At 37.9% G+C, this 26293-nt stretch overlaps 1 protein-coding gene and 1 pseudogene across 7 annotated transcripts in view; both read right to left on the bottom strand.

Moving 5' to 3' along the window:
• The window catches only part of EMB2016 (mRNA methyltransferase EMB2016), a 51829-nt gene extending 26312 nt beyond the window's left edge, over window positions 1-25517 (bottom strand). For 2 of the 7 annotated variants that reach the window (XM_020664545.2, XM_006838331.4), the window contains exons 1-16: window positions 25181-25335; window positions 24830-24939; window positions 16327-16415; window positions 14701-14824; window positions 11160-11828; window positions 10642-11010; window positions 10420-10524; window positions 9061-9243; window positions 8582-8723; window positions 8306-8487; window positions 8124-8209; window positions 7982-8030; window positions 7805-7871; window positions 7220-7698; window positions 7003-7102; window positions 3770-3903 (exon numbers count right to left, since the gene is read on the bottom strand). In XM_020664545.2, coding sequence (XP_020520204.1) covers window positions 3770-3903; window positions 7003-7102; window positions 7220-7698; window positions 7805-7871; window positions 7982-8030; window positions 8124-8209; window positions 8306-8487; window positions 8582-8723; window positions 9061-9243; window positions 10420-10524; window positions 10642-11010; window positions 11160-11828; window positions 14701-14824; window positions 16327-16415; window positions 24830-24904 — 2853 coding nt within the window. In that variant the 5' untranslated portion in view covers window positions 24905-24939; window positions 25181-25335. Of the gene's footprint in view, window positions 1-3769; window positions 3904-7002; window positions 7103-7219; window positions 7699-7804; window positions 7872-7981; window positions 8031-8123; window positions 8210-8305; window positions 8488-8581; window positions 8724-9060; window positions 9255-10419; window positions 10527-10641; window positions 11011-11159; window positions 11829-14700; window positions 14825-16326; window positions 16416-24829; window positions 24940-25070; window positions 25336-25430 lie in introns of those variants that run through there. The other 5 variants (XM_088865490.1, XM_020664544.2, XM_020664543.2 and 2 more) reach the window with 4 other exon arrangements.
• On the bottom strand, window positions 17942-22295 carry LOC148782552 (uncharacterized; annotated as a pseudogene).
• Window positions 25518-26293: the final 776 nt, after the last annotated feature.

Raw genomic sequence — 26293 nt, 5'->3', positions numbered from 1 at the left:
ACAGAAACTGTGAAGAGGCCAGTTAAGAGGAATATTGTTCAGTAAATGGATGTACAACATAAAATACAAGCCATATGGAAGTATCAACTGATTTAAAACTCGATAAGTGGCAAAAGGATTCAATCAATGGCATGAATTGACTATATCAAACTTTTAGCCCAGTTGTTAAGACTACCATGGTTCGACTAGTCTTGTCCTTAGTCTTGGCACATGATTGGCCTCTCTTCCAGCTTGATGTAAAGAGACCACATTTCTCCATAGAGAATTATAGGAAAGAGTACATATAGAGAAGCCACATGGTTTCTGTGAAAAGGATCCCACAAAATATGTATGCAATCCCTCATAAATGCAACCCCTCATAAAAAATATGTATACAAACTGGAGATATCTATCTATGGTATAAAGCAAGCCTCTTGTACCTGATTTCAGAGTTTTTCGCAAAAAAGGCATATGATTTTATGAGGATAATAGTGGATCACTCCCTATTCATTCACAAGAACACAAAGTATTATGACCATTCTCTTATATGCGAATGATACTATAATCACAAGATATTTTTGTGACATTATTGCAAATATCAAAACTTATATCCACAACAATTTCAAAATGAAAGATTTTGAAGAACTGAGATGTTTTCTGGGGATAGAAGTGGACCGGACCCAGGACAAATTTCAATTATCTCAACATAATTATGCACTAGATTTACTAGAGCAATCCAGTATGTTGAATTGCAAACCATCAGCAACACCTGCAGCCCTTGACAAAGGATTGAGAGCTAGTGAAGGAAAATTAATTGATGATTCCGAAAAATAACAAATCATGCCAGGTGCACTTCAATATATGATCTACTCGCCCTGACATTACTTGCAGTAAATCAAGTATGCCAATTTATGCATGTTCCTACCAATACTCGCTTGGAAGCCTTAAAACATATAGTCTGATACATCAAAGGTATTATAAGTAACGGCATCGCAAGTCATAGAAATCATATAGAAGATGTGTGTGTTGCTTCCATTATTGGATACTCAGATGCCGATTCGGCAGAAATTCCTGACTCATGCGGGTCGATTTCAGGATAATTTCTTTATTTAGGAAATTTGGTATATTGGAGCAGCAAGAAGCAAAAATCTATAGCCAGATCAAGCAAAAAAGCTGAGTACAGAGCATTAGCTAGTGTTGTAGCAAAGATTTATTGGATTCGGAACCTGATTAAATCGCTTGGACATAAAATGCTACGCTCAACAATTTATCGCTATAAACAAAGTTCACTAGCTATCACAACTCTTCCCATTTGCCATGATTGCACTAATCAAATCGACGTCAATTATCATTTTGCACACAAGAAGATATTTGATTCTCAGTTCCAATATGTCCTATTTGAATCACCCCTTCTTCTATCTTCCACCAAAGGACTCACAAGTGAAAGGCATCATTTTCCAAAGGACAATTGCACATGTTCAAACCCAATGTACAATTTGAGGGGCATGTTAAGACCTAAGAATATGTACTTAAAATATAATGTACATTGTAGTCATTTTATATTTTGTTTTGTACCATGATGTCGTAATTACCATAGTCAATGTCATTGTTCTAAAATGCAAAAACATATACTTAATAAAAGAGGCTGGCATCCCCAAATAAGATCTCAAGGGGGATTTCACGCCCTCTCTTCTCTCTCGTTCTCTTTTTCTCTCTTTCTCTCCACACCAAGCTTTTCTATCAAATATAAGGGCTCAGGCCTTGTAGGAGAGCTAGTGTGCTCTCTTATAAGACCTGAAGTTGATTTAGCAATACCAAACCAGAATACCTTTGGGTTGGAGATCACCACACCCGTACACTTGTCTTCATGCTTTGGAGGAAGATAGATACATGTCTAGTTCTAAAGAAACTCATGGTGGTAATCAAACCCCATATCTAAATGTTGTTTCTCCTATAGTTATCAGAATCTCTCACTCAAGGTCGTGATTCCGAATCGGAATCCCAATTCTGCGATTCCCACAAAGAATCTTCATGCAATTCATTTCCGTGAAGTTAGAAATCTCGATTCCTTATTTTAGGACTCTTGAATCCAACACGTATTAGAATATCATTTCCAATATTTATTGATTCTCGATTCAAATTGTTAAGTCTCGATTCTACATTGTTTGAATCTTGATTCCACATATAATGATACTCTCTCCATCAAATTAGAAACACAAACATAAGGCCATGAATTACAAAATAAATAATTCAGAACCTATGAGAAGCATCGAGTCAAAAACTTGATTGCAAAGATATCGAAAACTCGATTCCATATAGGAAGGAATCTCGATTCCAAATAGGTCAAAAACTCAATTACAAAGATGATGGAATCTCAATCCCATATATGTAGGGATCGTAATTCTATTTGGGTCAAATCTCTACTCCAATAAAGTAGAGATCTCGTTTCCCGAAATTCCCTTGCACGGATATCGATTTCAAAAACAGCGATCTTCAAAACAGCCATGATTCCATAATTCCGTTTCCTAAAATGATTCGAAATCTTAGGCGCTTCCAACAACTATGGTTTCTCCACTACATTTAGCATCTTGCTAAGCTAAAGTTTGGGTTTTTTGACATCAAGCACAATATCTTACAAATCTTCTCTTGCTGCCCTTTGTTAAATATTTTATGGAAATAAGAGAAGTAAAGATCATCAAAAGAAAATGTTACTCTACATGATGTCCAGTTCTCGAAATCAGTAGATCTGCCAAGACTTTTCTCTTCCAAAAGATCTAGCTGAAAACGCGCCCCTTTTTTTCAGCCATTTTCCACCCCTTGAGTGCCCAAAACCTTTACTCAAATCAACCCATTTCTAATCCTACGTCATTTTTTGTTTCATCAGCTTGTTGCGCTTTTTCTTGTGAAATTTTCTTTTCTATAGAAATTTCCTATTTTTTTTGGATTCGTTACATTTCAAATTATTTTTTTCACTTTCCATTTTATTTTTTCAAAAGAGAAATCCAACCGGTTTGATCAGACAAGGGTGCCCACCGATTCGACAAGCAATCTGTGCCTGATAACGTTGACGAATACATTTCATAGGGCATACAACTCTGATCATGACTATGATAAACAAGGGACGAATTCTAACCCACACCTTCTATCATTATAAGCAACACGATTTTAAGCCTACTTCGGACAAACATGATTCTACGTTTTTTAACATACCAGTGCCAGATCTCTTTTCACGTTTGTTACTTCCATTTTTTAACCTCACACATATCAGCTTCACGACAAAAGAAGCGAAGGAAAAAATTGGGTTTGCTTTGGTTAGCGATTTGTGGTAGAGACTAGTATACTTACTCATTCTTCCAAACTCAACCTTATGTGACAACCCCAGCCACATCAGTATCTGCTAAAATGAATTAACTGAAAATCAATTGCAATAGGGAGAATCTCACGCGAAATAAAGCATCCAATTCAATAATAGTACCATATGTAGCCCGCATAGTAGTTCAAAGCCAGACAAGTGCATTTGACAGTTACTACTTACAAATTTAAGTCATTCCTTAAATTTCATGACAGCCTGAAACTAAAAATCTTATGAATTTGACTTTAATTGCAGAGGGAAAACTACGTCAAGTCCAATAAAACATGATAAGATTTTGATTATCAATTGATAGGTGGAACTGGAAACTGCACTAGACACATGTGGATAGCAATAGTCAAACACCCATATGAATTTCTAATATCCTGTGCAGCTGATAGAAGAGACAAACTTATGAAACCAAACATCAGCTCAAAATACCTGCAATTTCTGCAGAAGGGTAATCAAAAGAAAAAGAGCCGGAACCAACAGATCCATAAGGCGCTGGTCACGGCTTCTTTCCAAGAGTAAATCTGATGTGGCATTGCATTCTGCTCCTTCATCAACAAGATAATCTGAAAAAGAAATACTCACCCAGAACATCGATTATAAGAACATTTAATACATGTCCATCAGAAAATTTGGCAATTCTACTTCTAAATCTAACAAATGATGCAAATCATTGTCAAATTAATGTCAAAGGGCAGTTATAACAAACATCCTATAACCAAGTTTAATTCCATGAAGGATCAATCGATTGTAAACATTGTTGCTTGAAATGGTTACAACAGGTTTGCAGGTCACCAGGACAACTACCTATTAACAAAGCAAACAAGTTGAGTAACATAGCCACAGAGGCCATGCCACCTAAAAACCCAACCAAAAGGAGAATATGTTACAACACTAAGTAATCGTAGATATAAGCCCTGTATGCCCACTTGTAAGTTTCCCTATTTATAATTTATGAAGTAGGAACAAGTTAGAGATTTCAAGAACTTTCTGACATAAAAGATGGAATAGGTCCAACAAGGTCATCTTGTCCGGATATATTCAATTTGTAATAGGTTTAGTTCATATTAAGAACCTAGTCCACTGAAATGTTTGTTCTGTAAAGTCCAAATTTTCTTCGGACTAATTTCTGCACGCCATGAATATACAAAGTACAAACAATTCTGGTTTCACGTGTGAAGCACTTGATCTGCTATGATCTAAGCAGAGCTTATACATACTTATTTTTATAGTTTCTATCTTGTTATTCGCACGGGTTATACATTCCTCCAAATATCTGAACATAAGTTTCTCCTGCTTTAAGTAAGCAAGCACAATAGGAATGCATCCTAAAATGAGTCCAAAGTCAAGTGTGATAGTGAAGAACAGCACAAATAACTGTTAACTTAGGAAAAGATGTAATTCCATTCCCAAGCTCAGCTAGCATACCTGAAGAAAACTGTTGAGGGTTCAAGATGTTATTCCTAGACACTCCACGTCCAAGTATCATGCAGTGTCCTTGTTCCTCTTTCCATATTAAGTAACTTCAAATAAAAATCGAGAAGATACAAGCATGCTTCAATTTGTATAAAAAATACAGCCAATAAAGGAAACATCAACATGTGGGAAAATGGCAATGGAGAATGTCCCAAAGGAAAATCACAGTACTCACACCCACTCCATCAACATAATAAATAATTAGTTGCTGTCTCTAAGAATACGATAAAATAATGGTACAGCAAACTCACTAACATCCAGCATTTCCTCCATGTCTACAATCCTCCATGGGTGTGTGGTCTAATGTCTTCCCCTCTGATTACGCTCAGCAAGTAGCCCTCCATCCTCCACCATCAGAGGCCCCAAAAATCATTAGAGGCACAATTTGAGGCCTGCCAAAAGATTGGTAGCTTCCAGAGCATTAGAATCCCACTCTCCGACTGGCTCCATGGTTAACAACAAAACATTTCAACCGACTTTCCTAAAGACCTCATCCACACAAGAATGGGATAGGCTCACCAGTGGACTACCACTAAAGATATACCTCATGCTCCCTTCAGAGGTTTGAGTACTGGACCCACCAGCCATTGGCTTCGATCTACCCACAACTGTCCTCCATTTATCAAACATGCCATTCAAATTGATTCCATGAAAATATTAATAAAATAACCAATAGAATACCTAATATGCTCTCTGGAACCTTTCATCAAAAAGAAAAAATGCTCTCTGGAACCTGTGGGGATTGAATTTTGTTTCCAAAACATCCGAAAGGTTGATAATGGGTGCCACATCCAAAGGATGTGACCTCTTCCAAGGAATGAGCCATTGACCAACAGGTCACAATCCATTGACCAATGTAAACATGCACCGAAGCGCTTGAGAGGGAAACTATATGGTGGCCTCATAAAAGGACCATCATAATACATGATCCTAAGCCTCCTATACCACTTTACACATGAGTACATATAAAAATAGAAGCCTCCTTCCAAGGAATGAGCCATTGACCAACAGGTCACAATCCATTGACCAATGTAAACATGCACCGAAGAGCTTGAGAGGGAAACTATATGGTGGCCTCATAAAAGGACCATCATAATACATGATCCTAAGCCTCCTATACCACTTTACAAATGAGTACATATAAAAATAGAAGTCACGTATTTTATGATGATTCCTCACAACGAACATGCCACAGATCTGTACGCAAATCCCATACTAGATCACTAAGCTCAAGAGACACCATAGTCTACCCTGGAAAGCAACAGAAATAACTGGATGAAATGTTCCTACCCCAATCTTACTTTCAAATCCATCCATAGGCCATCATTGGAATAAGCACCACCTCAATAACCTAACCAACTCGTGAACATCCATGTGCCTCAAGGGCCTTATAAAGCATGGATACTTCATGACTCTAACCCTATTTAACTCAAAATAGCCCACAAACCCTCCAAGTTAGACACCAGCCTGACAAGCCACAATAACTCTACTACAATACTTGCACCTATTTTATCTATATAACTTGGACATCCATGTCAATAATGTCGTGTCTAACACCTCAAAAACTTAAGACTAATGCATACCCTTTTTTTTGGTGTCCAACTATGCTATCACTTAGCATCACTTATAATCCCACATCCCTCCCCTCTCTAAATGATATAGGGCTATGTCATGACTAAAAGGCCAATTTTGAGGATAGCAATTCTGATGCATGTATCTGTGACAATCAGGATCATATCCTTATCTTTAAAGCATAAGAAATACCCTTCCTAAACTCCATTTCTGCATTAGTAGTGACCTTTAATTACTCGAGCACCCTAGGAGACCTACCCAAATCCCTTGAAATCCCACCCTTCCTTAATATAGCAATACTAAAACTCCATATGACTTGGATTTGCAAATTTCTTCCACTTATCCCCAAGAGACCCAATTCACCTACTTTGGTGAGAGAGTGATACAAACACAATGCAACTACACGCAATACAAAAGTAGAGAGCTTGTGCTCTAATCATAGAAATTTTCCTTGGGATTGAGAAACACAAAATTGGTTTTGTTGGACCATGAAAGGCCATTACAGTCAAATGTCCAAAATAGCATATGAAAAAAATCATGCTCAGGAAACAAATTCACCCAAGAGTTACTAATCTTTCAAGCTTGTCAGTCATGTCTTCTTAGACTTGGAAACATACCATATGTAGAGGAAGAATGCCCAAGCATCAACCTGCAATTGATGAGAACAATATAAATAACCGTAACTGCGCCTTCTTCATATAGTGCAGCAGCCACAGCCTTCATCCAGAAACAAAATTCAGTCGGCAACAATGAAATTATTGTTCCATCTGAAAGGAAAAGTAAGTCCAGTGATCATCAAAAATCAAATAACAAACTTCTTTGAAATTCATGTACCGGATTTCCTGCAATAAAAGCTAAGATCCTAAATGTTGCTGTTAGTTGTGATATGGAAGAATCACGGAGTGGGGCGCCATCAAAATTGTCAGATACAAGCTTCCCAAGCAGACTCTCGACAACCTGAACATCTGAATCAGATGTTGAGTCACCGACTACATTCTCAACATCCATGGAATCTGATACCAATACGCTTGAAGAAGTTAGGTGAGCATCTCCCCCAGAAGCTAGAACAGCTGCATATCTAAGAAGTCCAAGAGCCCCTTTTCGATGGTATACTACACCAGCATCCACCCATTCCAATAAGCGTATAGGTGCATCCTTCCTGTTAGATCCTGGGGAAGATAAATGTAGGGCCTTGTGGAGTTCCACAGCATGCTCAATCCAAGAAGCCAAGGAAGATGCCGTAGTATCAGTAACAATTACTTCAAAAAGCTCAGCAGCTGAATGGAAAATTGCAAGACTCAAAGGTGAAGTTCCTGAAATACATATATATATAAGAATAATTAATAAAATGGAGTGACAATGGAAATAAGCAACTGATCATTCATGTTACCGAGTCGCAAGCATCGCCAACTAACATACCATTACTCAATCCCACTGGATCTGGTTCTTTCACAGAACGTAATGCATCCATCAAAACAGATATTGCCTTCAAGACAACAATCATCAAACAGAAGTCAACGAAGAAAGCAAGAGAATGATCTGTTAAAGAGTTTGATGTCAATGTACCCAACATATTACAGCGCAGAAAAGCAGTACCTCTGGAAAATGCCTTAAAGTCAACATAGCCTGACGCCCAGAATCAGATCTGCACCAGACATTTCATTAAGTGACAGAACAGTAGCTAAAATTACTAAAGAAGACCTTGTTCTTGAGATAAAGTTACGATAACTTAATCTACCTGGAAAGAGCAGACAATTCCCAGAGTGTCCATAAAAGCTCTTCAGAATGATGAGCAGCGCCGACCAATCGATCAATTGCACTGGCCTAAAGGAGTAAATTATTAAATCAGTAGCAGCATACATGATATGGGGCCTACAGAAAAGTGTGTGCAAACTAGTCACAAGCAAGTTCAAAACTGACCAGTCGAAGATGAGTTTCAACAATCACGCCAACATCCTGGGGTCGACAAAAGAAACCCTTAGATAACAAGACCATAGCATATCTAATTGGTAAACATTCTGCCTTATCCACATCTCCAACACCTTGCATTGAAAGCATCATTGCTGCACTAGCTTCAGGCTGATGAAGAAGAAAGATTAAACCTGAGAAACGACATAAAATGCAATACCATAAGCAATACATAATCCAAGACGTCAATCGGACTGCATAGATCATAGAAACAAGCATGAGACAAACCTGAACGACAAAACAGAAGGGAAAGAACTATGGTCCCAAAGGATGTTGTGATATCCACAAAGAAATCCATAGCACGACCAGTAGCTGAACGTAATATAGGAGATGACAATAAAGCAGCTGCTAAAGGAAGAAATCCTCTCTCCTGTTTCCAGATAAACATTTAAGTGGGCAAAATTTGCAAAAATATCTCAAACCCCGTTGATATGGACCCTTCCGTCAACTTTTCTTTTCTTTTCTTTTTTTTTGAATAAGCTTGTTTTTATTTTTTATTATTTATTTTTTTGATAAGGACCCATCTATCAACATTATTTTTACTTATGAAAGAAGAAGTATAATGGAGGAAGTACTAGTGTGAATGTGGTAAGTAAGAAGACAGGTGAAAAATAAACAATAACACAATCAAATACACAGTACAAAGCTTACAACACCTCAAAACATTTTTAAGGGAATCGAAGATACATATAAAAATATTACAGTACCTTCAAAAGTGACAAAAGGTGAGCGTCAATCTCCCGATGAGCAAAAGAATACTTAGATGATGCAATCATTTTAATTGTCGCTTTGTAGGACAACAAGCCATCTTCTTGGTCAAGGATCGATGACCCTCTTACAGAAGCTACAGGCGAAGGGTCATCAATTGGCCAATTCATGTTCAACAACTTCTGCAATAACACTTGCCAACAAATATAATTCAGGCATTCACCCAAAAAAAATAAAAGACAAAAACAATCCAGGGCAGTGCCAAAAAGCAACATGCCGCCCAGGCTTCCGGGCAGGTGGTGGCTTTTTGGTCTTCTTCGTTTTTTGTGGTTTGGTGGGGCGGGCAGGCACAGCGATATCATGAGACTATCACATTTCACAATTGCATATCAGCAAATGTAAGATTAAACTAACATCTACAAATAGTAAAGGGATTGTATACAATGAAACCATTTACCTTTGATACAAAGAGGTCACAATTACGTATAAGCATCCAATGTGAAATCTAATAGCTTGGGTGTGCCACAAAATTTGAGAAATTTTCTTTTGAAGTTTGAGCTTAGTCAATGGAATGAATGCAGCCATCCAACTTCACATCCAATGGTCAAGATTAATTATGACCACCTTGTGCAAAAAGTAAATTGTCTCATTGTATACTTTTCCAATAGTAGAAGGTAATAGCAATAGCATATCCAAAATCCAAATGTCATTTCCCACTAAATATGTAAGTTCATGGCTACATGTCCAATACCACAAAGTCAAAAACTCGAAAGTACTCAAACACAGAAATACATAAGCAGCAAAGCATAGACCAAGTCCATATGTAATCCAATTCACAATATAGATAAAAATAACATTTGAGAAGATTTCTCAATCAAACTTCTTGACTTTTTTTTTCCTTTATCATTTAAAATAAATCTGAACAATCTTCAAAAAAATTATTTCTTTTTTTCTCTGTCTTTGTTTTTTTTTTTTTTTTTGGGTGGGGTGGGGTGGGGGGGGGGGGGCAGCATGGGCGTTTAAGCATATATCCCGAACAACTCCCCAACCCCCCACCCCCAGGAAAAAAAAAAAAAAAAAAATGGGGAAAAAAAATTCCTTAAAAGGGGGGAAAAATACTCTTTTCCCATGGCCTGAGGACAATTTCTGCCATGGGACCATGAGAACCTCAGACAGATGCCTCAGCTGAGGCGCGAGGCACCACCTAGGGGCAGGCCACCTAGGAGGGCCCACATTGGCCTAAGCAAGGTGGCTAGGGACCCGAAGGGCTTCAATCATAATTGCAAAATGAAGTATTTCAGGTACAGCTACCCTGATCAAAAGAAACCAAAGAAGTTAACAATCATGGAGATACTGACCAGGAGTTTCTTGAGCTCATTGTTGGCTGCAACTAGTGTGTTTGTGCTACTATCTGTAAGTCTTCCAGCGGCTGTTATACTTCCCAGTAACGACAGTACTGCTGACTGAAAAGAGGCCCACACCCATATGCCAAATGCAAAAGAATCCAACAAACTAAATGTTCAATGTAAACTAATTCATGAAACGATAGAGAAAATGTTGACCGACATGGTAAAACATACCTCAAACTTGGATGCAACTTCATAAAAACGAAGACGGTGTAGAATATATGTTGCAAGAGAAGCAACATCATGGCGCTGCTTACACAACAAAAACTTCAAGAGCCGACTATAACTTTTGCTACATCCAGCTGGAACATGTTCATCTTCATGTGGCCACCACCCAAGGAATCCTTCACATCCGATGGCATATCTAGTTGCACGTTCAACAACTCCAAGTAGCATCAAGTGAATAGCAGTTGATTTCTGCATGTCATCACACAAGATGCCAACAAGATGATCCACTCCACCTCCATTAACAAACTGAAAAAAATGCTCTTCAGTGCTGCAAATTAGGTATAGTGCGCTCAACCCTACAACCAGTTTCTCATTCTGCAAAACATATCACAAATATGTCCAGTGTAGGGTATTTTTCAGATACAGGGATTACTCTTTAGAATGCAAAGTAATTTAGTAAAGATATGACTTAGATTTCTAGAATACATTTAGGAAACAGGGAGAAGGACAGCATGAAGAATTACCCTGGAAAGCATTGAGATGCCAGTATCCAGTAAATTTTCATTAACTTCAAAATACTGCTTTAATACAACTGTAAGCAGTTCTTGAGTGTCTGGTTCAACCCCATCTTCTAGAAGAACGTATTCCCCTGATATTTCAGCTGATGAACTCATTGTTTCACGTGGAAGCAATTTATAAACTTCAAATAGCTCATTTTTTGCCTCAATAAGAATGCTCTGTAAACCCTTACTCCCTTCACTCAACTTATTCCCTTTGTCTTGCATCAAAGCAATTGTTCTACCAGTTAAATCCGCAGCAAGAAATGATGAAACAGCTGAAACAAAGATTTTCACTACTTTGCGTATGGTTTCCTCGTCTTGAGACACCTGACAGATCCTTAGAATTATCCGCAAAAGCTGTCTCATTTCAACTGCAAGTTCTGGTTCTGCAACTAGAAAAAACAATGACTTGAGAGGAAGTATAGACTCCTCTGGACACAACTTGATTCGTTGCAGTGCAGGTGGGAGGTCCTCAAGTTTTCCCTCGGCGGGTGAATAAATTAGGTTTGTCATTGAACTATCTACATCAAAATCCATGCTGAACTGACCCATGTCTTCTGTTGTATTGCCATAAATGACTAAAGTCAGACTGCGATAACTTCCGCGTACCACGAGATGATTTGTAACCACCGCCTACACCAAACTACTGCATTAATTCACATGAAATAGTAGAAATTAAAGGAATAATTTAGTCAGATCTAGGAAAGAAAACTCAACAAAGACAGAGCAGGACAACCAAAGGGCATAACACACTGCGACCAAAGACATCAAGAAACTAATAAAGAACCCAAAAAACAAAAAATAATAGTTAAAAAAAGTTCAAGCCATTCCAACAATGGTTCTGGCCAGATCTACAATTTTTTATGTTAGACCAGTGCCTGACCATTTTTCGGCACAGTTCATGGTCCAATCCTGTCTTTACCTGTGGCATAAAATCTTCACTGCTACAAAACTAAAATAAACCAAATTATATTTAGTAATGGAAGAATTTCATAGCAATGACAGAAAGTACTAGCATTTCAGACAAGATGATTTTCATCAAGATAACTTTCCTATGAATAATAATTATTATCAAAGACAAATGCCCAACCTTCCCCTGTATATTCTACTACTATGTGGGAGATATGATCATCAATCTTACTGTGTACCCGTTGCATTTGCTTCTTTTGATGGTTGGTCAAGTAAGAAAATATTGTATTTTCGGGTACATCATTATGGATTGGATTTCAGAAAAGATCATTTTGATCAAGAGAAAATTCTCCCCTCAGAAAAATATTCTTCATCATCAATAAATGTTCGACCTTCCCTTGTATTTCAAATGAAGTATTTTGATTTGGAACACCACCAGAGTGGTAGGCTACCAGACATAAGCAGTAAGTCATTAGTCAAAAAGTCTTTGTCAAGGCTTTGTTTCCCGGAAATGAACTAGTGCAATCAATGCTTTGTTAATGAATAGTGAAGCACATATAACTACGAGGGGAACTAGCCAAAACCAAGCATTATATCCTAACAAGGGAGATGTTGGTGAAGGTTTTAAGAGGTAAGCAGGTGTCATTATCTAGTCACCACCGATATGGCTCAATTAAGCTGATGGGTATGAAATGTTACGTTGAAGTCCAATATAGCAAATCCTTATCGTGTAACAAAAGACTAGCCCTGTAAGTTGCTTTGGAGTCTTAATAAAACAAACCGCAATGTATAAAAGTTAAAACACTCCAAATGAATATGGAAAAAAGAAGGATTCCACCAACATGGAAGACTTCCTAGAGGAGCACTCAAGGGAAAAGATACATACATGTTCAAACTAGACAAACCGGCAAACAAAACTCACTTCCTGGCAAACGTATGAGTGTTCCTTAACAGAACTCTGCCACAATTTAGCAAGAGTGTCAACACTCTATCACTAGCTCACAAAACAATTAATTTCTAAAGGTCCTGTACACAAACCACTACTTGGTTCTAAACTATTTTCGGTAAATACTTGGTTCTGAACTAAGAACCAGTCAATGTTCAAATAAACGCAGGCCTAGGCATTTTGGAGGCCTGATCGCCCACCCAGGAACAGGTGGGGACCCATACCCAACCTCCCACTCCCCCCCCTAAAAAAAAAAAAGACTAGGGAGTTATTAGGGCAGAGTTTTAGGCCTTAGGGAGTTTTCAGGGCAATCTTAAAGCACCAAACTCCTCATGGCAAAGAAAAAACAAATATTACAAAACAAATTTATAGATAAATTTATAGATACAAAGACTCAAAGAGATTGTAAGACACATCAAATTGCTTGAAATTTCAAATGTCATTGTAAAAGACTACAAATAATACATTACTTGCCCATGCATCCAAGACAAAAATAAAAAACAAATAAATTTGACCACCCCAAAACTCAAAACAACTCTATGGCATCACCACTCGGAATATGCCAATTTCATCGTCCAAACATCATCACCATAATCAAAGCCTTTTCCCAACTAATTGGAGTCGGCTACACGAATCCCAATCCACCATTCTACTCTATTAAGAGCCATACGCAGAATGCCCTAACATAAGCAAATAGCATATATTCCAAATTCATGAGAAATTTTGGCAAAGATTTACATTGGCTGCCTATCTAACACAACCCACCCCCATTACCCGGGCTTGGGACGGGTTAAGGAAAAGTTTAACGTCCTCACCCTTCTTAGACCAAACGAGTTAATAATCAATTAATCACAAAAAAATCAATCTTTTCAACTACAAACATGTAAATATATCATAAAAAGACAAAAGAAAGTAAAAAACAAAATGATGCAAAACATTTAATATATTATAGCAAAAAAAATCAAAACCCATATTCAAATATCATAACGGCATAATGCAATAAAAATATCAAAATGGACACAATGTCGGCCCAAACCTTGTCTATTCAGCCACCAAAAGTCCTCAATTTTGACCACTAGAAGCTCCGAAAACCACCATGAGATATTGCCTTCGATTTCGGAAGAAATCAAAAATTCAAAAATTTATCGATCTTTCAATAAATCACAAAATCAAGGTTTTTGGGAGTTTTTCTCTCTCTAGATGGCACGGATTTGGTTTGCGGGTTTAGAATGTCTCCCAAAACCCTGTTTACTCCTTTCTTAGGGAGGGGGGGGGGGGGAATTACTATATGACCCTAGCCGAGGGCATTTTTCTGCCCTCAGCAACCTGCATCAAGACAGCGCCTGGCCCACCTAGGCATTTTAGCTGATGTGAATTTTTGAACATTAGAACCAGTTATCCAACAGATGTAATGCCATCAAATGCTCAAGAGAGTCCATGTATCATCAAAATCCACTTTAAGGCATTATGACAAGGGATTTCTAAGAAAACAGACCAAGATTAAATGCCACAGAAACTAGAAAAGTATTAATTCAGTATTACTTCAAAATATGTTCATTACTGCAAAGTAAGATGAATATATGTTCCAAGCATTTAGTGGAAACAAAAGGACAACAAGCATCACAGAAAAAAAAATGATCAAGATGATACCTCAACTTCCAAAACATTTGATGAAGATTGCGAGTACAGGAACGGCTGACATAAGCGCCTGAACCGCGGTTCTCCTTCACACTGAACAAAAGCCTCTAGAGCAAAAGAAGGAGGTGAACTGGATCTGGACATATATTGCCATAATGTGAGATCACCCAAATGTTTTCAAGGTGCAGCGAAGCTTCGCATTGCACAAAGTGAAATTTCATTACTACTAAACACTAAGAAGTTTAAAAATTGATAAATTCCATATGTAGCCAGGCTCAATGCCAACACGTTGCATGGCTGTTTACCACACCAAAGACAACCAAAGCTAGCCCAAGTTCCTATTTTCTTTTGGATAGTAAGCCTAGGAAGTCAAGGTGTGGGCTGCAACCCCATCTATATAACAAAAAATAATGCACATATTCTGCTTACTAGAAAAGCATCAAAACACAGAGTTGATAAACACTGAGGGCTCAGCTTGCTTATACACGAGTTATATGCCAAGAGCCCAAGAGCCATCCCGAGCAAAGCTAATAATCTAGAATATTTTCAAGGAAGTGATTTAACGCAACACTTAGCAAAAAGAAACGGTTCTATAACTCCATCAAACAATCCCTGGTTCTAAGAAACAGGAAACATACTGATGCTTTTAGTCATTTTAAAAACATCACACATAAAAGTAATGTAAGAGAGATTCATCCAAAAAAAAGTGATACAAGAGGCAAGTTCTTGTTCTTTTTACTCGATCAAGTGAAAACATATCCGTATATGCCTGTAGAGAGCATAATGAAGCATCCCATGCCCCTTAGTATTTAGCATAGTGGTTGACATATAGGGTATAGAAGTGGGAGGTCAAGGGTTCAATCCTTGAAATTTGTCCCCAAAAAACAGACCAACCTGAGCCCTTCTTTCTTTTTTTTTAACATCAAATGAAAGGGTTGACATGTAGCCCATCTATGCAAGAAATAGATAATAGCTTTTTGTAAGGATTTCATGCCCACTATCTTCTAATAAAGATCATGGGAAAGAGAATGACACAGAGAACTGAAAAAGATACCCTAGGACACGCACTGGCAAACCCAAAAGCCCTCAATAAATAAGATTTGTTGCACAACAATCAATCTCAAACTACAACCATAGATCACAATCACCATATATCATAACCAACCTTGTTCAGAGAAAGATAACAAGAAGATGAACGGACACCACTGTATGTATATACATGATGAAACCGGGCACAGCCCTTGCAATTGCATAAAATGAAAGAGAGGAACACATACGGAATGCCATAGGCATATATCTTTGGGAACACTTCCCATACCACTTTGTAGCAGATTGTGTTACAAATTCACTTTTCCCATTAGTGAATCATCACAGTTATTTTCTGTCTAGTGGCTCAGAGTTCCACCACAGTAGCCTTTCCTACAAATGTGCTTTCATCACACTTGTCTGGTCTAAATGGTAAGACATCTCAGTTTGTATTAAGAAGATCAGGGGTACAAATCTTAGAAGTTTGTCAAATAACCCAAAACAAGCTAACCTACACTTTCTCATTATGGAGAACATTATCAAAATTATGTTGTTTTATCAAAACAATGAAAAATATTTCCTTAAAATGATAAATAACTCTGTATAACATACCCTGTGATTGTAACCGATGGACAGGAGGACGATGCACTCTGCTCAAGAAATTCACAAGCAGTGATGATGACTGGTTCTGTAAATTGGACCTGCAAATGAAGAAAATAGTTTAATCTTTAATGGCATTATTAAAATGCTGCAGCAATATCATTTAGTAAGTTTTCATAAACGCAAAAAGATCTCCAAAATATGTGCAAACCATAGCTGTAAAACAAATACAAATGCAGTGAACCTGAGGACATAGAACCACAATTCCTGATAAAAAGAAGTGTATTAGGAACTTTAGTCCTTCCTTAAATCCAAAACAACCTTGTAATTAGCTCCTTTGCCCAGCAACTGAGTAGCATACTACCATACCTGGGCCAGTTCTCAAGACATCAATAAATTCCATATCCTTCACTGACCAAATTAGTTTCTTCTATTAATTGCATGGGTTTTGGAAGAACCAACTTGTACTCACATCTATCTTACATGTTGATTAAGTTCACGCCCAACTCAAATTCATAAGCTGAGAAACCAATATTGAGGCAAAAAAACGATGGTGGTTTTTTTTTGGTGAAAGCTAAAGTGCTAAACCTTTGTTCACGTCCATGAACTCATTCATCCATGCATGTCAATAATCCTCTCTCTTCAGCTTCTTGTTGATGATGAGCATTTTCCAAACCCTAACTCATCCAAAGAGGAACACAACAAGGAGAACAAGAAAGGAGACAAAGGACCCCTGTTTCTTTTTTTGGGTGAAAGCTAAAGTGTTAAACCTTTGTTCACATTTCCGCAATGTCTTTCATCCATGCACGTCGACAATCCTCTCTCTTCAGCTTCTCATTGATGATGAGCATTTTCCAAACCCTAACAAATCCAAAGAGGAACACCACAAGGAGAAGAAGAAATGAGGCAAAGGACCCCACAAGAAAGTGAGAGTGAGAGAGAGAGGAGCACTCTAGAGATTCAAGAGAGAAGCTGGACAGACCCATGTGGAACCCATTATTTTATAGATTTTTTTTTTTAAAGTCAAATTACGGTTTCCTATTAAGTCTGGTGACTTCTTCTTGTTCCCTAAAGGGATTCAATTCTATAGTTAGAGAAGTTTTCCCCTCCTTTTTTTATATTAGGAGATGTAACAAGGCACTAGATGACTTGAGGTCCGAGATATTTAAAATTAGATGTCTTGGGGTCATTATAAATAGAGATGAAGGCCTATAGTCAACACAATGAAGTTTGAGTGTAAAATGTTTTATGGCGGATGCCATCAAGTTGTTGATTGCTCAACCCTACTCATGGAGTTGATTCCATAAAAGTCTTGATTGAGTTTGAACTCCTCAACCCTTCTCATGATGTTGATCCCATAAAGACCTGAGGTATGTGTAGTAGTGTGGATTCTATATTCAATAATAGAGCTAACCTGAGCTTGGTGTGATGTTGATTCTATATCAAGCTAGGGGGTCCCTTCCTTCACTTTCCTTCTTCTCCCATCTGACCCACACACCCTTCATTGGCATCCACCAATGACTACCAAAGCCTGTCATCATCTCCTTCTTCCTCTATCTTTCCTCCAGATCTCACATCTTTCTCTCCAATCCACATAGATGTGGGCATGAGCATCCTTTTCTTTCTTTCAAGCAGCCACACTTTTAACCCCACACATCCAACCACCACACCCCAACCCACCATCTTCATCATTCCCCAGCACCTGAGCTAACCATCCCCCCACATTGTCCTCAACCCTAATGATGTAGGAACAAGGGATTACAACCTTACACAAGTACTAGGGTTCGGTGGGCTAGATAAATAAAGCTCAGGGTTTAATAATTACAGTTATGGAACTTGGACAAGGCAGGGTCATCGTGCGTTTAGGTTCAGGTTGGAAGGTAGCCCTGGGGAACTTAGAGTTTAAGGAGATAGGGTGTCGTTACAGGGGTAAGGTTTTTGTATGGGTATGATTGGGATATGGGTATGGCTGGTATAAACATAGTACACACACAAACACAATCACATATAGTTACCAGGTTGGGAATTATCGGTTGGAAGGACGAGTGGGGTAAGAGCATATTACATTGCTAATTTTGTAGGTTAGGAATGGATTGATGGATTAGTGGAAGACGGCATGATGTTGTATGTATAAAAGGCAGGCAAGGAATGGTTTAGGGGGTTCAGAGGCGAGTAGGGATGAAAGAACAGACTAAGGCTTCATGGGTGAAGGTGGTTCTCTAGGGTTAGTGGGTGAAATTTGTGCATATATGGTAGAAGACATCTAGGGTTGCATGTATGACAAACAGGTTTTAGGGTGTGTAGAAGGGGTATGAGCTATGAAACGAGTAAACAGAGATCACATATTTGTAGCAATCACAAACACAAGTGTCGAAAATGTTAACCATAAAAACAAAGCCATGGACGAGAAACACCCATACTATTTAAAGTATACAAATTGTATGATTTTATATAATTAATAAGATTGTTCATGGGGTTGTAAAGCTTTGAACTTGAAAAGACAAGGTTAGCAATTACATGATAAAATGATAAAAAAATTGCAATGTTTGTATTAATTGCTTGCTTTAAAAGCAAACTTGGAATTGACCTAAATGGAGGATAACCTCTTATTGATGTAACTTGTTCAAAAGAACAATATTTTATAATTTATGTAATAAAAATACTATCATATAATTTTAAGGTGAGGTTTGTCTAGCGATAGAATAAAAAGAGCATAAAAAAAAGAATATTTACAAAGTGATTTTGGGTGCCACATTAAAAACCAGAAGTCTAAGAAGGGGGAGGAGCTTAAACTATCCCTTAACCCGTCCCATTCCTGGATAAAGGAGTTGGGTTGTGTTAAGTAGGCAGCCAACATAAAACTTCGTCAAAACTTATCATGAATCCTAAACGCGGACCAGGATTCGTGTAGCCAACCCCAATTAGTGGAAAAGGCTTTGATGATGATGATGACATTAAGAAACAACACAGGATATAGAATGTCTCTTTCTAAAATAAATTTTAGAGCACGTGTCAGTAAACACTCACCTTTTATAAGTAGAAAATCTTTTGTACATGTATCATTGCAAAAATAAAAAGAGCACTCTCATTCAAAAGTAAATCTTAGAATATGTTTCCAACAAGTGAAAAATTGAAACAAGTGTGCAATAGACACGGTTGATGAATGTATGTTCTGCCGTGACACACAAATTTGTGTGAAAACTGCTTTGAAACGCCTCCCAACCCTTGACACGAGTATGAGAGAGGGTATGTGAATAGAAGATGGAGAAGGAAGCATAGATGGAAAAGGCATCAAATCCTACATAAACCACGGCCAGACTTAGAATTGCATAGACACAACCCTATACCATTCTAGGGTTTTCTTTGAATAAAGGAAAAATATCTCGATAGACCCTATTTTTAGGTTTCATTTCTCCATAGATCCAAGGTTTCAAAACCTATCTTTAGACATAGATATTCTATATATTACATCTTCTAACCCCCTATACCAATTTTACCCCATCTTTTTAGCCCAAACAAATTTAAAAAAGACATCCTTTCTAAACCCCCTCTCTCTCTTCACGTCTTTCTCTTTCTCTCTCCCCATGAATCTCCCAAACCCCTCTCTCTCCATACTTCCTCCAACTCTCTCTCTCTCCCTGTGCTTCCCCAAATCCCTCTCCCTCTGTTTTTCCCCATGCTCTCCACCCTCACCCCCTCTCTCTCTCTCTCTCTCTCTCTCTCTCTCTCCCCCCCTACCCCCAAAGAGGGGAGAATTCATGGCCATCAAATTATACAAAACATTCTCAACCTCCATTGTAGAAGGCATCTTCTTAAACCTCGAAACCATCTTCAATTCTCCCTCATCCTCCATTAAAACCTCCCATCCTCCATTATCGCCCTTGAAAACCACTCCTCTTCTCTTACTCAATGCCCCTCTAACCTCCAACCCCATAAACGAATAAATAACTTCAAAAGAAGAAATATAACTACCCATCCTTCCAAAATCACTTTCTTCATCAAAACCCCATTTTGGATTGAAAATCAAAACTAGTTTTGCATCAATATCTATACAAACAGCTTCAACAAGCTCAAGCTAGGTAGAATCAGGAGCTATGAAAACCACCACATCACCCAATCTAGAAAATCCACCTTGATTCCCTACTTTCATTGCGGAAAGCTCGACGTTCTTTATAGTTTGGAACGGCTCAAGCGCCCGATCAGCTTCATCGACAAAGTTAGAATCTGACCAGAATAACACAAACTGAACAAGTATACATTACTTTTGATTCTAATTTTTTTGAAAAGTTCAACAGCTATTCCAGTGAGAGATTGCGGGGTTTCACCAATGACCGGAATTTCAAGCCTGAATCTTGGTTGTTTCTACTTCTTTAATTTTCCAGTGAGACTTGGGTTATTAAGGGGCTTTTCAAGCGCTTTCAAGAGGCATGTTCTGGCTTGGTTAATGGCTTCATCCTTGGTTGCGGGTGGACAGTTGACATCTTTCCGGCTGATATTGATTTGAGCTGGTATCGTATTGGACGTCTACGGGAAGATGCGCGAGAAGGAAGATGAGGAGGAAGTAGAATTGATTTTTGTCTTTGTGGGTAGAGAGAGAAAGAGAGAGAAAGCGTGGAGAGTATGGGGGAAAACAAAGAGAGAGGGATTTGGGGAAGCATAAGGGGAGAGGAGTGAGAGACGGAGAGAGAGAGTTGGGGAAGTATGGAGAGAGAGAGGGGGTTTGGGAAATTCACAGGGGGAGAGAGAGAGAGCGAGGTGTAGAAATGATGTCTTTTTTTAATTTGTTTAGGCTAAAAAGACAGGGTAAAAATGGGTAAAGTTAGTCTAGAAGGTTAGAATATATAATAGATAGAATCTCTATGCCCTAAGATAGGTTTTGAATCCTTGGGTCTGTGGAGAAACGAAACTTAAAAATAGGGTTTACAAAGATATTTTCCCTTGAATAAACACCGTAAGGGAAGTATGAGGAATCAAACCACATCACAGCTTTAAAAACAAACTTTTGTTTGATAAGGAATTTTCCATTGTCTTGGCCATAGGCCTACATCTCTATTTACAATTACCCTTGTACCTTCAATCAAATTAATTTGAGCATGAAATCATCTACTTATGTGACCCTCACTCCTAATTTAAATATAAAAAAAAAAAAACCTACTGGTTAGACCTATTCAATCTAGGAAACAAAAGAAGAGACTCAACATAAAACCCTAATCTAATTAGAAATTTGGAAAGAAGGGTCCGACCACTTTAGAATTTGCAAGTGGAGCCCACATGGGCCCTCTCTGGCACAACATAGAGAGAGTTTGTCCTTTCTCTCTCTTATTGCACGGCTAGGAGAGATGGCCAACAGCCTCCCTTCTTCCTGTATCAGACCTCCTTGGATGGCTTAGGGTTTGGGATACCACATTCTCGCCATATCCAAATGCTAAATTTTTCACCCTCAACAGCTATGAGGCTTCTTTTTGACGTCTTTCGCACAGTTAAATTAGGTCATCCTAAGTTGGTAGCCTATTGCAATATTCAATGAGCTTCATATTATAGATGATGTGTCTACCACTGACCTTATGGGAATTACGGAAGAAAAGCAAGTGAAAGGATTTTATCAAGCACAAGACACCACATGGTAACCTTTGCAAGAGGATTGTGAATGTGGTTATATCTTTGGATATGGTGGCTCCTTCTCTGCATAAAGGGAGAACCCAAGACTTCATCATAGAGTAGGATGGTTTTTTGGTGCAACACCAGTCTAGACAGAGCCATAGGTGGTCCCGTCCACCACTTGCATCCATTAAGCCCAGATGTTTGACAGGAACCCAATGGAATTCAAGTCCAATAGGGTCATGCAGGACCTTCAATGTAGTAAATGGCAGGTTCTAAAATCTTGCTTAGGCCCTATCAGCTTACATGACTTGACTACAGTAGAGGTCTCCTTGTTGACTGAGCTGAGGATCTTTCCCCGAACCATTCTCATCACAACGCATTGTAGAAGGTGATTTCCATAGTCTCATTTGGTGGGCATTGTGAGCAGTGTTCAAAAATTCGGATGTGGCTGCCTAGGTAGGTGCCTAGAAGCCTACACCGCCCAAACACAAATTACGGGGTTTTGGGCCCTCTATCATAGGGGCCTGGATCAGATCACAAAACCTCCCAAATGAACTTTTTGACAAACATACATACATACATAAATTATACATATACATATTATATATGTGCATATATTAGTTTTCAGGGCTTCTATGTGTAATTGTGTTGTACTATTGCAAATTTATACATGAATCGGGTTGAAAATATAATATGCATATATCAATTTTCAGGGCTTCTTTGTGTAATTGTGTTGTCCTATTTCAAATTTATACATGAATCGGGATGAAACTTGAATTTGAAATGCCACGTTATGAGGTTGAACGTTGCCTCAAACCCATACAAAGTTGCATTCTATTACTCATCAAATGCCAATATGCCATAGGTCCATAATCAATAATCCACATCAACATTCGACACTGGCAAAAAGTCAAAAATGTAAATAAAAAAAAAGGGCAACAAAACTCAAAATGCATAAACCAACAAGATTTGAAACGTTACATCACATCAGACGAACTAAAACTGACAAAAGAGTTTCATCATCGCTCCCAACAATATAACCACTACCATTAGATGCATCTAAATCGAATGATGATGCTATGCCATCATCATCAAAGTCATCCCCACTCCACAATTCCTCTTTATTCACACTCTCCTCTAACCTTTTCAAAATCAAATAGCTAAGCCCCAAAACGTATCTAGTAGATTAACTTTTGATTTTGCAAGAAATTGAAAATTTTGAAAAAACATTTGATCTTGAGAAAAATCTCAAAAACACAAAGTTTGGGGGTGTTTTTCTCTCTTGAGAATGCCCAAAAGTGGCTTTTGGGGGCTAGAATGCCCTACAAAACCTCTTCCCCCTTTTTAGGGGGAACATGTCATTGTTGCCCATGGCCGAGGGCCTTTTTCCATCGTCAGCCAAGAGCATTAGGGTACCCCATGCGTAGGAACATGACAGCCTAGTGCACCCACCTTGGCCTTTACTACTCGGATTTTTTTCCCTAGCATGCCAGGCAAACAAATTTATGAACAATGATTGGGAGAGCCTCCTATATGGTGCCGTGTGGGAAATATCATGGAAGAAAAGAAATCCTATACTTGAGCTACTACATTGGCTCTACTTTTCATCATGTACCTAAAAAGGCTAATGAAATGCCAGATAGGCTTGATAAGGATGGAGTGAAGCTTGTTGTTAAACTTATACAATGGCCTAAGCCCCTGCTACTCTACTCTTCTTTTCTAGTTATTATTCTCTTCCCATCCAGCCTCTCCCTTACCTTTTTTTTATTTTCTTCTTCCATCTTGAAGCATATGTAACAAGAGCATAAACCCACCGCCCACAAAAATGCCCATATCACTTTACATGCCTTGGATGTTATACTATAAAGAGCCTTCCAAAGGGAGTATACTACAAATGAAGTGTTGTTTACGTATCAAAGAGGCAAATTCGTATATATTAGAGCGTGCAAAGAAATTATATTAGAGGATGGAGACCTCATAATAATTGCCATCAAGAACTATGCACATAGGCCTCCCCAAGAAGATACCCGTCAAGAAATGCTTCATCAAGATACACATCAAGAAATGCTTCATCAAGAAAACAAGAGATGTAGGCAAAATCTAGTCCTTATAGAGGTCTGCTGGACAGATAAGCAAAGTCCAACTTATACACAACAACATAGTCCTAAACGAAATTTTGCCCCGCAACACAAGCTCTGCACTGATCAGCGTCCTATGACTGACTTTGTCAACAAACGGCCCCTTGCCTTAATTTATGAAACCACATCACTGTTGGCTGTGTACTCTAGTTTCCTACCTTTTTGAAGGAAACTTAAAGATGCAACATCAATACGGCAGGTATCCTTCTTTCTTAGTAGCTTGTAATCTATCTCTATCCCTACGAATAGGGATAAATTGATGGCTTGATAAAGCTTACTTTTCTTGAATAAACTTATTAAACACCCTGGCAAGTACATTCATTCAGAAATTTCAAATTTCACACCATGACGGAAAATCCCATTAAGAAAATTCAATTACCTGCCCAAAAGACAGAAAATATTATAGAACCAACGTCCACTGGTAGGAACTAGTGCTAAATAAACAGATGTAAAAAAGGAAAAGCCATCTTTGTGACAAAAAAAAATATCACAATATGAAAGGAGAAGCTTAAGTATATAAGATCATGAACATATATATCAGCATTTCACATTAGGAACTAGTGCTAAATAAACAGATGTAAAAAAGGAAAAGTCATCTTTGTAACAATATGAACGGAGAAGCTTAAGTATATAAGATCATAAACATATATATCAGCATTTCACATTATATGTGTGTGCGTGTGAAAGCAAATGCATTAAGGTAGAAGAGATTAGCAATTCACATTATATATGTGTGTGCGTGTGATAGCAAATGCATTGAGGTAGAAGAGACTTACTTCATCGACATATTCATCAAGATGAGAATGGACAAAGGAGTGAGCAAACAAAACACACGGTTCAGGACGACCCATCTCTTCTCTTTTCCCCTTCTACAAAGCCATGAACTCTGAAGAAAAACACAACCGCAACTTCTCAGAAAAAGATTCAAGAAAACACTTACCAGAAAACGATTCTCAGAAAAAGATTCAAGAAAACATTTTCCAGAAAACGATTCATAAAAAAAAAAGTAAAATATACCCGAACGGCTGCAGTTTCTCAGAGCAAAACCGCCACAAAAAAACTAAGAAAGAAGCCAGGAATCACAGCGAAATTAGGGTTAGACTAGAAGGGGAGATGATCACACTCACAATTAGGGTTAGAGTTTTCTTAGGTGCCTGGGGGTCCTCTCTCTGTAAATTCTTCCTCGCTTAAGTCCCCGCTTCTGGTTTCAAATAAATCTGAAGTGTAAATGCCAAAACCCAGTTTATTTATGAGAAACAAGTAAAACCTTTTTACAGTTATATATATATATATATAGATATATATATATATAGAGAGAGAGAGAGAGAGAGAGAGATTTGAAGCTAAAACGTATCGAGGGAAAATATGGAAAGATACCGCTCACGCTTTTCATTTTCAGATTGAGGTTTTACGCGTGGGAACATTGCAGGTAGGTTCCGTGTGAAAACGAAACGTGCCCGGTTTGGTGGGTTCTGGTCCACGGCGTGGGTTCAAGTCGATCCAGGGCAAGCTTAGACGTACAGAGTAGTCCCGTTGGAAACGGAGGCCTTGTAGGTGTAGAGGTACGGTGCCCTTCAAATTTTATTATGGAATATAATTTTGATGTAAATTGTTATTAGGATTATTTTAAAATTTATTTTTATAATTAATTATAAAATTTTAAATTTAAAAAAAAATTAAAAATCAAGTAGATCTATAAACATATAAAAATTTCGAAACTGGACGGTGTAGATAATATATTGTAAAATGTACTATTTATGAAATTTAAAATCTTTTTATTTTTCATAGTCGTACATCTTGATGTCGAGATGATCGATCAAATGGTTTTTCAATATTAAAACTACCTTTTTCGATGGAATTTTTAGGGGCATCCGTATTGCTACATTATAAGGTAGTATCCTTATATAAAATTTTTCCTTCTAACAAATAATTTTTCAAATAGAAAACGTATATTTTTCTAAAAAAAATACTACTTCCCTTTTTATAAATGAGACTACATACATTTTTCAAAATACTATAGTTCAAAGGAGATATTATTTTATAGCAAAAATACTCTAGAAACACACGTGCGTGAAAGTGTGCACACGCACGCCTATGGGGATTTTAGAATTTATTGCTCCGAAAACTTTTGGCCAAAAAATGCAAAGTTAGCATTTTCTAAAACAAAAACCTTTTAACCATCAAATGTCTTTATATGTTAAAAAATAGCTTTTAACCATAAGACCCGGTTTCTATGCGGT

Source organism: Amborella trichopoda, chromosome 4, assembly GCF_054954075.1.
Source record: "Amborella trichopoda isolate Santa Cruz 75 chromosome 4, AtrichopodaSantaCruz75HAP2 v2.0, whole genome shotgun sequence".
Taxonomy (NCBI): domain Eukaryota; kingdom Viridiplantae; phylum Streptophyta; class Magnoliopsida; order Amborellales; family Amborellaceae; genus Amborella; species Amborella trichopoda.
The sequence above is the reverse complement of the archived record's forward strand: the minus strand, read 5'-3'. Positions and strand labels throughout refer to the sequence as shown.